A 13,011-nucleotide genomic window follows, 5' to 3' on the forward strand; every position below is an offset into this window, starting at 1 on the left:
TACAGATACACATAGAAATAAAAGTCTGTGTTTTAAGGTTTAGAAAGTTGTCTTGATTGTGTGTGTGTGTGTGTGTGTGTGTGTGTGTGTAGCTATCTAAAGGACGAGCCCGCATCATTGCAAAATATGAGATGAACACAGTCCTGTCAGAAAGAGGCTCACTCATCATCTACCTGGATAAGGTTAGACATCACTGTTTCCTACCTCTGTACTTTTTCTCTCTGCCTCGTTCTTCCTTTCTTTATCTCTATCTCACATTTTTCCACAGGTTTCTCACACACGACCAGAGGAGATCACTTTTAGGATCCATCAGAAGCTGAAAGTGGGAGTCTTACAACCAGCTTCTGTGTCTGTATATGAATACTATGACCGTGAGTCTCAGAGACACTTTGAAACATATAATGCCTCCATTTGCATTTCTGCCAATAGATGTCAGAGTAGATAACACAAAAAGCAGGCATTATTACAATTATTATATGCTTTCTTTTTTTTATTATATGCTTTTCGGTCCAAGCCCGAGTCTGCAAGAACCGGCGGTAGCAGAGCTACGCCGTTCGCACAGCAGGCTGTGGAACCCTATTGTTTTTCTAAGGATTAATCATTATTCTTCTCTGCCTAAAACTCAGACTACAGCCTAAACCGTACATGGTGGGGGGTTGGCATTTTCAGGAACTCCAAACTCCAGAACTCCGCAAGGACCTCAGGCGCAACAATTGACCCACTTCCACCACTAGGTGGCGCTATAGCAGAAACAAACGCAGTTGACCCTATAACTCCCACCGGACATTCAAAATTCATATATCCACGCGTTCCCTGGATCCAACTGAATCACGTGATATAGGCCACGCCCATTTCTGCCTTTTATCGTAAAAAATCATAATGAATCAAAAACCTACTTTTTCTATCTTCTCCCAGACCGTGCAACTGATTTGCACGAAATTTGGCAGGTAACATCTCCAGATGGGCCTGACAAAAAGTTAATAAAAATTATTTTTATAGGATAAAAATTTTGCATATTACGCACAAATTAATTTGTGTAGCTAACTATGAAAACACCAACTTTGCCATATCTCGGCCAAAATAAATGTTATCAATGCCAAACTTTTGATTCTTGTTCGTCATGACCCTCTGAAGGTCCCCCACGCGTTTTGCGAAAAGGGGTCACTAGGGGGCGCTACAAGTACAAAAAGTTTATATCTCATGAACGGCTCATCCGATTTTTACAAAATTTGATGTGTACCATCTAGGGGCATTCCTGAGGCCAACCCTAGAGTTGGGTTCTGAGGGGTCAAAGTGGGCGTGGCCTATGGGACCTAAGTCTAAATTTACCACTTACACTAATGTGAACAACTTTAAATTTACAGGGTAGATAGACAATGGGTCATGGACCACACCTACCAACAATTACACATGTGGACCACTAGGTGGCGCTATAATGTTTTTTTGCCTTTAACTCCCACATTACACATCGCACATTAGAAAACCTTACATCCACGTCTTCCTTGAATAAATCCGAATCACATGATATAGGCCACGCCCATTTCTGCTCAAAAGTTTTTTCGCAATATCGCACAATGCGCAAAACCAACTTTTTCGAACTTGTCCTAGGCCGTGTGACTGCACGAAACCTGGTAGATAGCATCTCCAGATGGATCTGACCAAAAGTTACTCAAGGATTTTGAGTATGCACATTTGACGACCAAAGAAATGTTCCTAGCTAGCTACTAAACACTAACTTTATCATATCTCTGCCAAGTTAAATGTTATCAGCAAAGGATTTGAGATCCTTGTTCAACATCCCACTACGATGCTCTTTGCCAAATTTGGCGTATATCAGCCTTTAGGGGGCGCTATAAGCAACGTTTATTTGTTTTGGCCAATAACTCAATGCATTTCAATGGGAAATTTGCAATTGCAATATCTCTGCCACAGTAAATGAAATCCACACGAAACTTATGTTTTGCCACTCTGAGGCTCTGTACCGGAGCCATTAGGGGGCGCTATAATCAACCTATAAGTGTTTTGGCCCTTTTAATCAATATTAATGGAATATTTGCAATGGGAATGTATCACAGACCTTGCAGCTCACACTTCTCAATATTTACTGATGTTTACCTCCTTCCGTTACATTTGGGTTTTGGCTTTCGCGTGCTCCCCTGGTGTTCTACAATAAACAAACTTCTTAACCCACCTGACAAAGTTTCTACAACCTTCAGAGTGGACGAATGTAACTCTTTTCTCCCACTTTTTCAATCCAAAATCAACACCATTCATAGGCGCTGATACCGTGCAATTAAACATTGCAGTTGGTGCTTAATTTCCCACAAAGCCGCTCACGGTTACGTGCCAGTTAATCTTTTCATCTCCAATCCTATCTGTATTTGTGAGAAGTGGCGCTGTTGAAAGCCTACTTTACGGCTAAATTATCGAGTTAATAGGCGTGTGGGTTTTTGCGCTGTCCATTTCCTAAGGTTCTGAAATGCAAACTATTTTTGAGTACTTTTTTCTCTTTTTTAAAGGGCTTGCGCCTGTGAGCACCCACGGATGAAAAAATAAATCTGCGCCTATGACACCATTTACAACAACCTGACCACCTCCCCTGCTCTTTCAACCACCACACCTGCCTACCCCCCTACACCCTCTCAGTCACTCTCTCATTTCTCTCTGCTGTCCCCTTTGGTCAGGGGGATTAACAAGTTTGTTTATTGTAGATAATTGTTAAAGGTAGTCTGTATATGCATGGAGATGAACTGTTAACCACTACATTTGCAATGGCAGAGTACCGCAGACCTTGTGCATCAAACCTCTCGATATTCACCAATCGGTTGCCCCCACGTAATGCTTCAGGTCCCGCATTGGGGAAGCTCCCCAGGTCATCGGGGGCGACTGGCGCAACTCCCCGGGGCGTCGGGGGCGACTGGCATCACAGGCTTGGGCCCGTGATAACTGCTTGCAGTTCTAGTTTAAATTATTTTGCGTACATGTTACAGGTCTCAGATTGAGAACCCGTAAGCAGATAAGAATGCCTGTAAAACAGGAGAAAATATCAGACAGGAGACGAGTGCTTGCATTCAATGCAGCTTCGCTCAGCAGAATCCTTTATTTGCTAATATGCAAAAATATTTCTCTTTTTGTTTCTCTTTCACTTTTATACATTTAACGTCAACACAAAATCCAAAAGAAACAAAGCAAAATACCTTAGCTAGCTAGTTAGCCTTCTCCTTAGCTTTCAAATGAAACAATTCATTTACAATTTCTATATGTCCTACTACATTTATCCTCATTCAGACCTATAACTGAGCTAGCATTTCAGTTGGTTAACAACCACTTAAAAGAAAGTACCATTCAATAAACATAGCATCTTTAGGCTGTTCACTTATTTAACCTCTTAAAATGTAAAATAAAGAAAACACACCTTCTACATTGCCACTGACGGCTGTCAGTACTGTACAATTGCTTGAGCTGAAGACTGGTGAAGTTTTAGCTCACCAAAAATATACATCAGATTACAACAACAACATATTAATTTAAAACGAGCTGCTATATCATCACAAATATGCATTTAAAACCAACCTAAAATACGCTGGAGCCAAAAACTAAGAAATATTTAAATCTTACTTTACTCTTTTGATCTCAATGGAAAGTTCACTGCCGGCGCCATTTTGAGCCAGTCGCGACAACAAGGACAACAATACTTTTTCTCTACTTGTACACAAACCATATAAATGTACAATCTTCCCTCCACCAAACTGAGCTAACGTTACAAATGTAACTGCTTAACAAGATCTGTATAGGTATACAAGTTTTAAAGCTTCACAAACCTGTATAACAGGAGAAAATATCAGACAGAAGACGAGTGCTTGCTTTCAATGCAGCTTCTTCGCTCAGCACAATGACGAAGCACCGAGAGTCCACTCACAAAGAGTGTCCGTGAGTGCGAAGCACAGTGCTACACTGCCCCCTGCTGGCAGCACTGTAATGCTGTATTATAAAGAGTCTATCCCACAATAAAACAGACAAAATTACATCAAATGTGACCATACATTTTGTGTGCGTCACATACATATTCTGAAATCTTTCTTTCCCATTGCAGAAACAAATTGTGTGAAATTCTACCATCCAGAGAGGAAAGCTGGAAAGCTGCTGCGGCTCTGCACAAATGATGAATGCACATGTGCAGAAGGTAACCAGGATGATGTCAAACTGACTTAATCCGTTGTCTGTAAACATAAATATGTTATATCTGAAATTCTTGAACGATCACCTAAACCCAACACTAACATTGTGCTTCATAGAGATAAAGCATTAATCCATCATGTGGGGCTTATCATCATGCATTGTCTGTAAACTGCAGCAATGTATTATTGTTGGGGGTATTATTGTTGGGGGACTTAAGGCCAAGAGAAGATTAAACAAGATAAAGAGTCTGCAGCCATGCTAGTGGCTCTTAGAGGCTGTACCTATGCACAACAACACTTTAGGCTTAATGTTAATATGCTCAAAATGACAATGCTTACATGCTGTAAAATATATATATATATATATATATATATATATATATATATATAGATGAAGCTGTCCCTGAGCCTTGTTTGTGGATGCGGTGGTTTGCGTCTTCAATAATCCTTTTGGCTTTCTTCCTGCACCGTTGGGTGTAGAGGTCCCCCATGGATAGCAACTCTGTCCTGGTGATATGCCTATCTGTTTTCAGCACCATCTGTAGAGCCTTACCGTTGATGGCAGTGCAACTTCTATACCAGGCAGTAATTCAGCCGGTCAGGATACTCTCAATGGTGCACTGGTAGAAGTTGCAGAGTATCCTGGAGTCCATGTTGAACCTCCTCAGCCTGCGGAGGAGGAACAGCCGCTGTCTAGCAGTCTTAGTGATTGGTGTTGGTGACTTGAGTCTAGGTCAGTTCCTCACTGATGATAACCCTGAAGGAACCTGAAGCTGCTGACTTTCTCCACTGCAGTCCCATTGATGGAGATGGGGATGTGTCCTTCTCTCTGTCCCTTACTGTAGAGTACAATCAGCTTCTTTATTTTACTGACGTTGGGATGGAGTTTGTTGTCTATGCACCCAGATGTCGCGGTTCTGACCTGCTCTCTGCAGGCCATCTCGAAGCTGTCGGTGACCAGGCCGATGACAGTGGTGTTGTCAGCGAACTTTATGAATATTCCGTCAAGGCAACAAGCACCTGCAGGATCTAGTATGATCAGAGCAGCGGTTTAGCTAAAGAATAGCTCATTATAATACTTAAATTGTGACTATGATACAGCTGCACTCACCCTTCAACCCATCCACACACATCCCCATGTGCTTATTTAACCAGTTGTGTATACTTTGTGCCTCTTGTGTATTTCCAGAGAACTGCAGTATGCAGAACAAGGACAAAATCACCAATGATCAGCGAACAGCTAAGGTCTGTGAGACTACACAGACCAGCATAATAGATTTTGGTAAGAGAGTGTAAATTAATTACATTTATATCACACAAAAACGGATGTGTATGTTTGTGTCACATAGAGATTGAGAGAATATACAGTAGGACTATGAGGGAGCAAGTGAGCTTACAATCTGCAATGTTTTTTTGCAACTTTTATTTTTTTCTGTCCTCAGTGTACAAAGTGAGACTGGACAATTTTACAGAAGATTTGTCCACTGACATTTTCACAATGAAGGTACTGGAAGTCATCAAAGAAGGTAGGTATTTATCTTTGAACTGCCGGAAATGTACTAGAAACTGATGTTCTAATGTGCCTTATATGTGATAGTGGCATAACAATTTGTTTTCCTCTTTCTGAATTGTTGTGGACACACATTGAATGAATGAATGAATGAAGAAATTTATTTCAGACATATCAAAAATAAACAAAACAAAACATCAAAGAAATGTACAAATAAGTTAACAAATAAGCAAATTCAATAAACAATAAGAAACATTAACCAACATAGAGATGTCTAAAAAGGAGTAGGATGAAGTATTCACTTACTAAATCCTACCCCTTTTCCATGTCTCAGAAATTAATTTATCTTTTTTCAATATAACTTCCCTTCCTGACCGTTAGCACTGTGGAACGCTCCCATCTAATTATGTACAATTTTGTGTTTTGAATGTACAATCCATATACAGATATATATCAACATTAACACATACACATAAATAATATACATACACAAATAATATACATACACAAATATATTTACCTACTCATATTCACATACACTCACACATACACACTGAAAATATAATCGAATATTAATGGCGTTTCCAGTCAAACAGAAAAAGTCTTGGCTTTGTTCAACAATTTAGGAAATTTGCTCATTCACTTTTGTGCAGAAAGGTAGATGACAATATTGGTCTTAATGTTTCACACATTTTCATGTAAGTATGAAGCTACCTCTAGCAGCCAGCTAACTTTTCTTGCATTGCCAGGAAACCAGCAGATATTCCAGGAAGTTCTTGGTCCTGGTCAATAAATAGTCCACCATTTAACTCCTGTAAAAAAAATTTGTTGTTTTTACACTTTATTCCTTTGTGCAGATTAAACATGGAGATTATAGGCATTGGTGGGTGGATTTTGTTACCATTGGAAAGATTTAGCTAAATTAGCCGGCAGTTGGTTGCATATTTCCTATAATGGTGGTATCAATAGTGCTATTAATCTAACTCTCGGCAAAAAAGTGAATAAGCATATTTCCCAAAATATAAATTTTTTAAGCATGATTCCACTGGGTATATACAGTATGAGAATACAGCATTAATGTTTTGTACTACATCTTTAGCTATGCATTTAACTTAATCCTAAAGTACCTTTTCTTTGTTCTCCTATATTTGAATTACAGGAAGTCTTGATGTGGGTCCTCTGAATAAACAACGCACATTCCTCAGTTATCCCCACTGCAGGGAGTCTTTAGATCTGTGGACGGGAAAAACCTACCTTATCATGGGCACGTCCAAAGATATTTACAGAGATGACCAACATCAATTGTACGTTTTGTTTTCTTTGCGTAAATGTTTGTGGATTTTGCATTTAAACATTTTTACTGTTTCACTGTTTTCTATTAGTAAATCAAGTTAGGCTTTCTTGTACTCTAGCTTAAGTGTTACTCTCACTATTGATAGTGATTGTGGGAAGGGGTGAGGAGGCTTTTCATGACATGTTACAGAGTGTTACAGATGTGTATTTTTCACTGCTTTCCTCAGGTATCAGTATGTATTCGGAGAGAGAACCTGGATCGAGTACTGGCCAACAGAAGCAGAGTGTCAAACTGAGGAACACAGAATTACCTGTCTGGGCATGGAGGAAATGGTTCAGCAGTACCAGCTCTTTGGGTGTCAGCAGTAGTGAAACTCAAGAAAAGAAAATGTTCATTTTAAATTGTTTTTATTTTGCATAATTCTTGTTATGTCATAATGTCCCTGGTATGGGACATTAGGGTTTATAATGTCGCACTGTATTGATTAAAATGTAATGTAGTTTATAATCTCATAGTCTGTGTTTGACATATAGACACTGAATTTCTTTATGTTGATTACTGTATAATAAGCTTTAAGTTTAATAAATAATTGATTGAAATTGACAATGTTCAGGTCAGTGGAGTGATGCATAGACAGTTCAATTTAAAATAAACCAAATTTCAAATTGGTTGTGATTCAGAATATGTGTGCAGAAGCTAATCACAAATTCTTTAGTTAATCCCTTTCCAACAATATTGCCTGAATGCAATAAAAACTTTGTTTTTCTCAGTCAAACAAAATATAAAAATTCCTTTTCATGTTTTTGGTCTTTGGCACACATGACATAGGTTTAATATATAAAGAAGCATTTCATCTGCACATAACAAAACCTTATGTTCGGAAATTATTATATTATATATTATTTTATTATATTTCTATAGGCTAATTGCTACATATTGCTGTCAAGATATGGTATTATGTAAACATACAGCCAGTAAGACAGATGCATGTGGAACCTTAATCCAATGAATGATTTTGGATCCAAATCAAGTACCCTAAACAAGTACTCCCACTCAATTTGGTAAAATGTCCTCAAGACTAAATCCAATGACTTCAAATTCACTGAATGGATAGGATGATATTGATCAAGCATCTTGGGAATAATTATTTTATCAAAACTTTTGATGGCCACATTTAATATTGAAACTGTCTGCTACAGTTTGTACATTGTGATGAAATAGGGTTATTTAGTATTTATATTGCATATTATTTGACTGCTTTCTACTTCATTATATGTACTATTCATTATTGTTAATTGTTCCTTTACATAAACTACAACCATACTTATCTTTAAATTTTCTGCTCAATGGTAACTGTGTATTTCGGCCATTATGGTATTTAAAAACTTGATTGATTTGCTATATAGAAGCCGGCGAGCCTTGTTGTCAAAGGAGCCTGTATAAAACTGTGGAAACACGTTTCATTTCCTATAAATTCTTCACAATAAAAGCCACCATTTATTTGAAATTTCAATCTTATTATGAAGCAGCAAAATCAGGAAATGTTGGGTCTATATCAGCAGTAACTTAAAAAGGCTCAAGATCATGAAACAGTAAAACAAAGCAGATATTAGTAAAAGTACACACAGGGACACTAAACTTCAGACCACAGAGATTCAGTTAAAAGCTACCAAAGTACTGAATAAACAGAAGTACATTTCCAGGATAAAGCCCTTATTTTTTACAGTCTATGATAAAACCTGATATCCAGCAGGATTTACCCCTCACCTTACTTTCTCTGTGTGTTGCTGTTCATAAAATCCCTTCGCTTCAGGAAACAACAACCTTCGATCTAGCAAGCTACACACTGAAAATGGCATGTTTTGAAGAAACTTTAGATGTGTGTGCAACAAGAGCATGATTGGTTCTTTTGATAAATGATTGATTTACATGGAATATGTTTATGGCATTTACTCTCTAACTGGGACCGGGGGACCGATTGAGAGGATTGCTATGGACGAAATACATATGGTATGAAACAGCCTCGCCCTTTGGAGAAGCCTGAGGTCGTACCACTAAAAGGTTAAATAAAAATCAATTCAGACTAGCAGCGTATTTTGACTGACCTCCGGTCTCATGCCTCCCGTCTCATGCCCTCCCGGCTGGTGCTGTCCCCGAGCTTTGACTTTTCAAAATAAAAGCTTGCGTCTGGTCCGCTATGTCTTTGTACTTTGGTGTTTTGGATGTTTTTGAACTGAACAGTATGGCAATCATGCTAATGCAGTGATTTTCAACCACTTTGCCACGGCACAGTAGTGTGCCGTGAGAGATCGTCCTGTGTGCCGTGAGAAATTATCAGATTTTACTTATTTGGTCCAACTATTTTTTTTATTGAGTTACTGCAAATAATTTGCCATTGTTGCGCATCTGTGCCTGCAATATGCACCTCGCAATATGACTGGCAGAGAAATTAAATACTATTCTGTATCAGTAGGTGGCAGTATAGCGCAATAATGACCTTGTTGATTTAAGACAATAGAATTACTGCCACTACTTTCCCACGCATCCCGCAGTGACAGGATGTAAACAGTAGGGCCGAGATCATCGATGTAAGCCTGCAAAAGCGATGGATACATTTTTTAAAAGGAAAAATTCTGATTTGGATCTTATTAGGCTACAATGTGTCATTTTGTAAAATTTTTGGTTGGTGGTGTGCCGCGGGATTTTTTTAATGTAAAAAATGTGCCGTGGCTCAAAAAAGGTTGAAAAACTGTGCTAATGAATACAATTATTTTGTCAGCAGATGTAGTTACAACACGATGAAGCTAGCAGAGCAGTTTTGTGTTTATATGTCCGGGCGGGATTTATTCAGTTTTGGAAATCCGACAGTCTCTACAAAGCTATAGTTCAAATTGGCTGGCTGACTAAACAGGGAGGGACTAGAAATCCTTTCTGTTTGTTTGTATTTCAAGAGTGAATTGTTTTGTGTTTATATGTCCGGGCGGGATTTACTCAGTTTTGGAAATCCCACAGTCTCTACAAAGCTATAGGCCTAGTTCAAATTGGCTAGCTGACTAAACAGGGAGGGACTAGAAATCCTTTCTGTTTGTTTGTATTTCAAGAGTGAATTGCTCCACAATATGAATACAGATTGATTATCACTTATTTTATTGGTAACCTTTGTTGTATAATCACAATATTACACTTGAGGAGGCCTAGTGATGCGCCTTTCGGACATTGAAATTAAACCCTCTCATGTAATATGGCTTAAACAAACATCAACGTTAAACTCTGATGAAGTTTTAAATGTTTTATGATTTCAGAAAGGACGATGTTAACCAATATTTTATACTAATCCTAATGTTTGTTGTCAAATTTCATATCCATAAATGCAGCTTTTGAAATTATAGAAGATTAAAAAGATTTAGCCTATAATAAAATATTGGTTAACCTTCTCTTATCTAAATTTTAGATATCAGATCCCCTTCTAATGGGAGGCATGAAAACCTTTTTATTGTAGCCTACTCTTCTGTGATCTCATATGTTATACTTGTAAAAGTGTATTAATATTAGTATTATGTGGGTGGCTTCATTGCTGAGCTATATTTTTTATATGTTTTTATGTTACGCTTGTTCTTTTATTTTACTGTTATGAATTTACAAATAAAGTATTAATTAAAAAAATTTAAAGTCATCGCAGGTTTCATCAAATAAACAAGAAACGTTAACATCAGGGAGACAACATTAAAATCCACAAATCTGCCAACTTGTTGGGGAGGGTCATGCCTCTTTTCCCAATCATTTTGGAGGCTCATAGAAAAAAATATTGCTGGCAAAGGGAGGGTTAAGTCTGTTTTGACTAAATATCCCAAAAGTCGTAGTCCTTTAAATAAGTAAGTAAGTCAATTTAATTTATACAGCGCTTTTCACAGACAAGGTCACAAAGTGCTTTACAATATGCATAGACAATAAAAACATGGTAAAATAGTCAAAAGAATAAAATACAAATACAACAGATACAATTATCAATAAATTAAAGATATAGGCTAACCAAAAGCTAGCCTGAACAAGTCTTCCGTTGTCCCTTAAGTCGCCATGCCGACATCCAGGGTAGCCTAACACGGACGCATCAGCCGAGGTTTAACCCTTGTGTTGTCCTTTGGGTCACAGGGACCCGTTCAGTTTATTTGACTTTTGGTATTGGCCTGGCGTTGCGCTTCGGGTCTCTGTGACCCATACCTTATTCCGTGGTATTTTCTGCTACCGAGGCTCTGGCCTTCGGGTCTCTGGGACCCATACCTTATTCCGTGGTATTTTCAGCTACCGCGGCTCTGGCCTTCGGGTCTCTCTGACCCATACGGTATTCAATGGTATTTTCTGCTACCGCGGCTCTGGCCTTCGGGTCTCTCTGACCCATACCTTATTCAATGGTATTTTCTGCTACCGCGGCTCTGGCCTTTGAGTCTCTGGAACCCATACCTTATTCCGTGGTATTTTCTGCTACCGCGGCTCTGGCCTTCGGGTCTCTCTGACCCATACGGTATTCAATGGTATTTTCTGCTACCGCGTCTCTGGCCTTCGGGTCTCTCTGACCCATACGGTATTCAATGGTATTTTCTGCTACCGCGGCTCTGGCCTTCGGGTCTCTGGGACCCATACCTTATTCCGTGGTATTTTCAGCTACCGCGGCTCTGGCCTTCGGGTCTCTCTGACCCATACGGTATTCAATGGTATTTTCTGCTACCGCGTCTCTGGCCTTCGGGTCTCTCTGACCCATACGGTATTCAATGGTATTTTCTGCTACCGCGGCTCTGGCCTTCGGGTCTCTGGAACCCATACCTTATTCCGTGGTATTTTCTGCTACGCTGGCTCTGGGCTTGGTTCTCTGACCCATACGGTATTCAATGGTATTTTCTGCTACCGCGTCTCCTGGCCTTCGGTCTCTCTGACCCATACGGTATTCAATGGTATTTTCTGCTTAGCGGGTCTGGCCTTCGGTCTCTGGGACCCATACCTTATTCCGTGGTATTTTCAGCTACCGCGGCTCTGGCCTTCGGGTCTCTCTGACCCATACGGTATTCAATGGTATTTTCTGCTACCGCGGCTCTGGCCTTCGGGTCTCTGGGACCCATACCTTATTCCGTGGTATTTTCTGCTACCGCGGCTCTGGCCTTCGGGTCTCTCTGACCCATACGTTATTCCGTGGTATTTCCTGCTACCGCGGCTCTGGCCTTCGGGTCTCTCTGACCCATACGGTATTCAATGGTATTTCCTGCTACCGCGGCTCTGGCCTTCGGGTCTCTGGAACCCATACCTTATTCAATGGTATTTTCTGCTACAGCGGCTCTGGCCTTCGGGTCTCTCTGACCCATACCTTATTCAATGGTATTTCTCTGCTACCGCGGCTCTGGCCATTGGGTCTCTGGGACCCATACCTTATTCCGTGGTATTTTCTGCTACAGCGGCTCTGGCCTTCGGGTCTCTCTGACCCATACGGTATTCAATGGTATTCAGGGGACTCCGGCCTGGCTCGTTGTAGTAACACAGAAATGGTAAGAGAAAGGGGGAAAGAGACAAACCTCATCCTCGTCCTACTAAACACTTTTATTATACACACACACATATACACTGTTCACATTGGTCTTCTTGTTTTTGTCATCTTTGCTTCTTCTTCTTCTTCTTTTGGACCTTTGTACTCTTTGTACTCGGTTCAGCAGCCGGTTGTGACGCCGGCATGGCCCATTGTGTGACTCTAAATTTGGAGCTGCATCATTTTCTCAAACACGCGGAACAAGAGGCAAGCGCGGCACGCTCAGCACGTGCGGCACGCGTAGCACGCGTAACACGCATAGCACGCGCGGCACGCGCAGCACGCATGTCCCCCAAGTGGAAGAGATGGAAGAAAAAAACACAAAAGAGGAAGAAGAGGAAGAAGAAGAGGAAGAAGAAGAAGAAGAAGAAGAAGAAGATTATGATGACCACAGCGACTCTGACGAGGAAGACAAATGGTCATCCGGCGGGTGTGCGTCAGAAGATGACAGAGACAAACA

At 40.0% G+C, this 13,011-nt stretch overlaps 1 protein-coding gene across 1 annotated transcript in view; it reads left to right on the forward strand.

The window, feature by feature from the left end:
• LOC120560388 (complement C3-like) overlaps positions 1–7,398 on the forward strand; it is a 45,472-nt gene extending 38,074 nt beyond the window's left edge. The window contains exons 37-43 of the mRNA XM_039803248.1: positions 93–182; positions 269–371; positions 4,094–4,183; positions 5,368–5,460; positions 5,621–5,704; positions 6,848–6,992; positions 7,209–7,398. Of these exons, the coding sequence (XP_039659182.1) occupies positions 93–182; positions 269–371; positions 4,094–4,183; positions 5,368–5,460; positions 5,621–5,704; positions 6,848–6,992; positions 7,209–7,350 (747 nt within the window). The 3' untranslated portion in view covers positions 7,351–7,398. The remainder of the gene's footprint in view (positions 1–92; positions 183–268; positions 372–4,093; positions 4,184–5,367; positions 5,461–5,620; positions 5,705–6,847; positions 6,993–7,208) is intronic.
• The last annotated feature ends 5,613 nt before the right edge of the window (positions 7,399–13,011 follow it).

Source organism: Perca fluviatilis, chromosome 1, assembly GCF_010015445.1.
Source record: "Perca fluviatilis chromosome 1, GENO_Pfluv_1.0, whole genome shotgun sequence".
Lineage (NCBI taxonomy): Eukaryota > Metazoa > Chordata > Actinopteri > Perciformes > Percidae > Perca > Perca fluviatilis.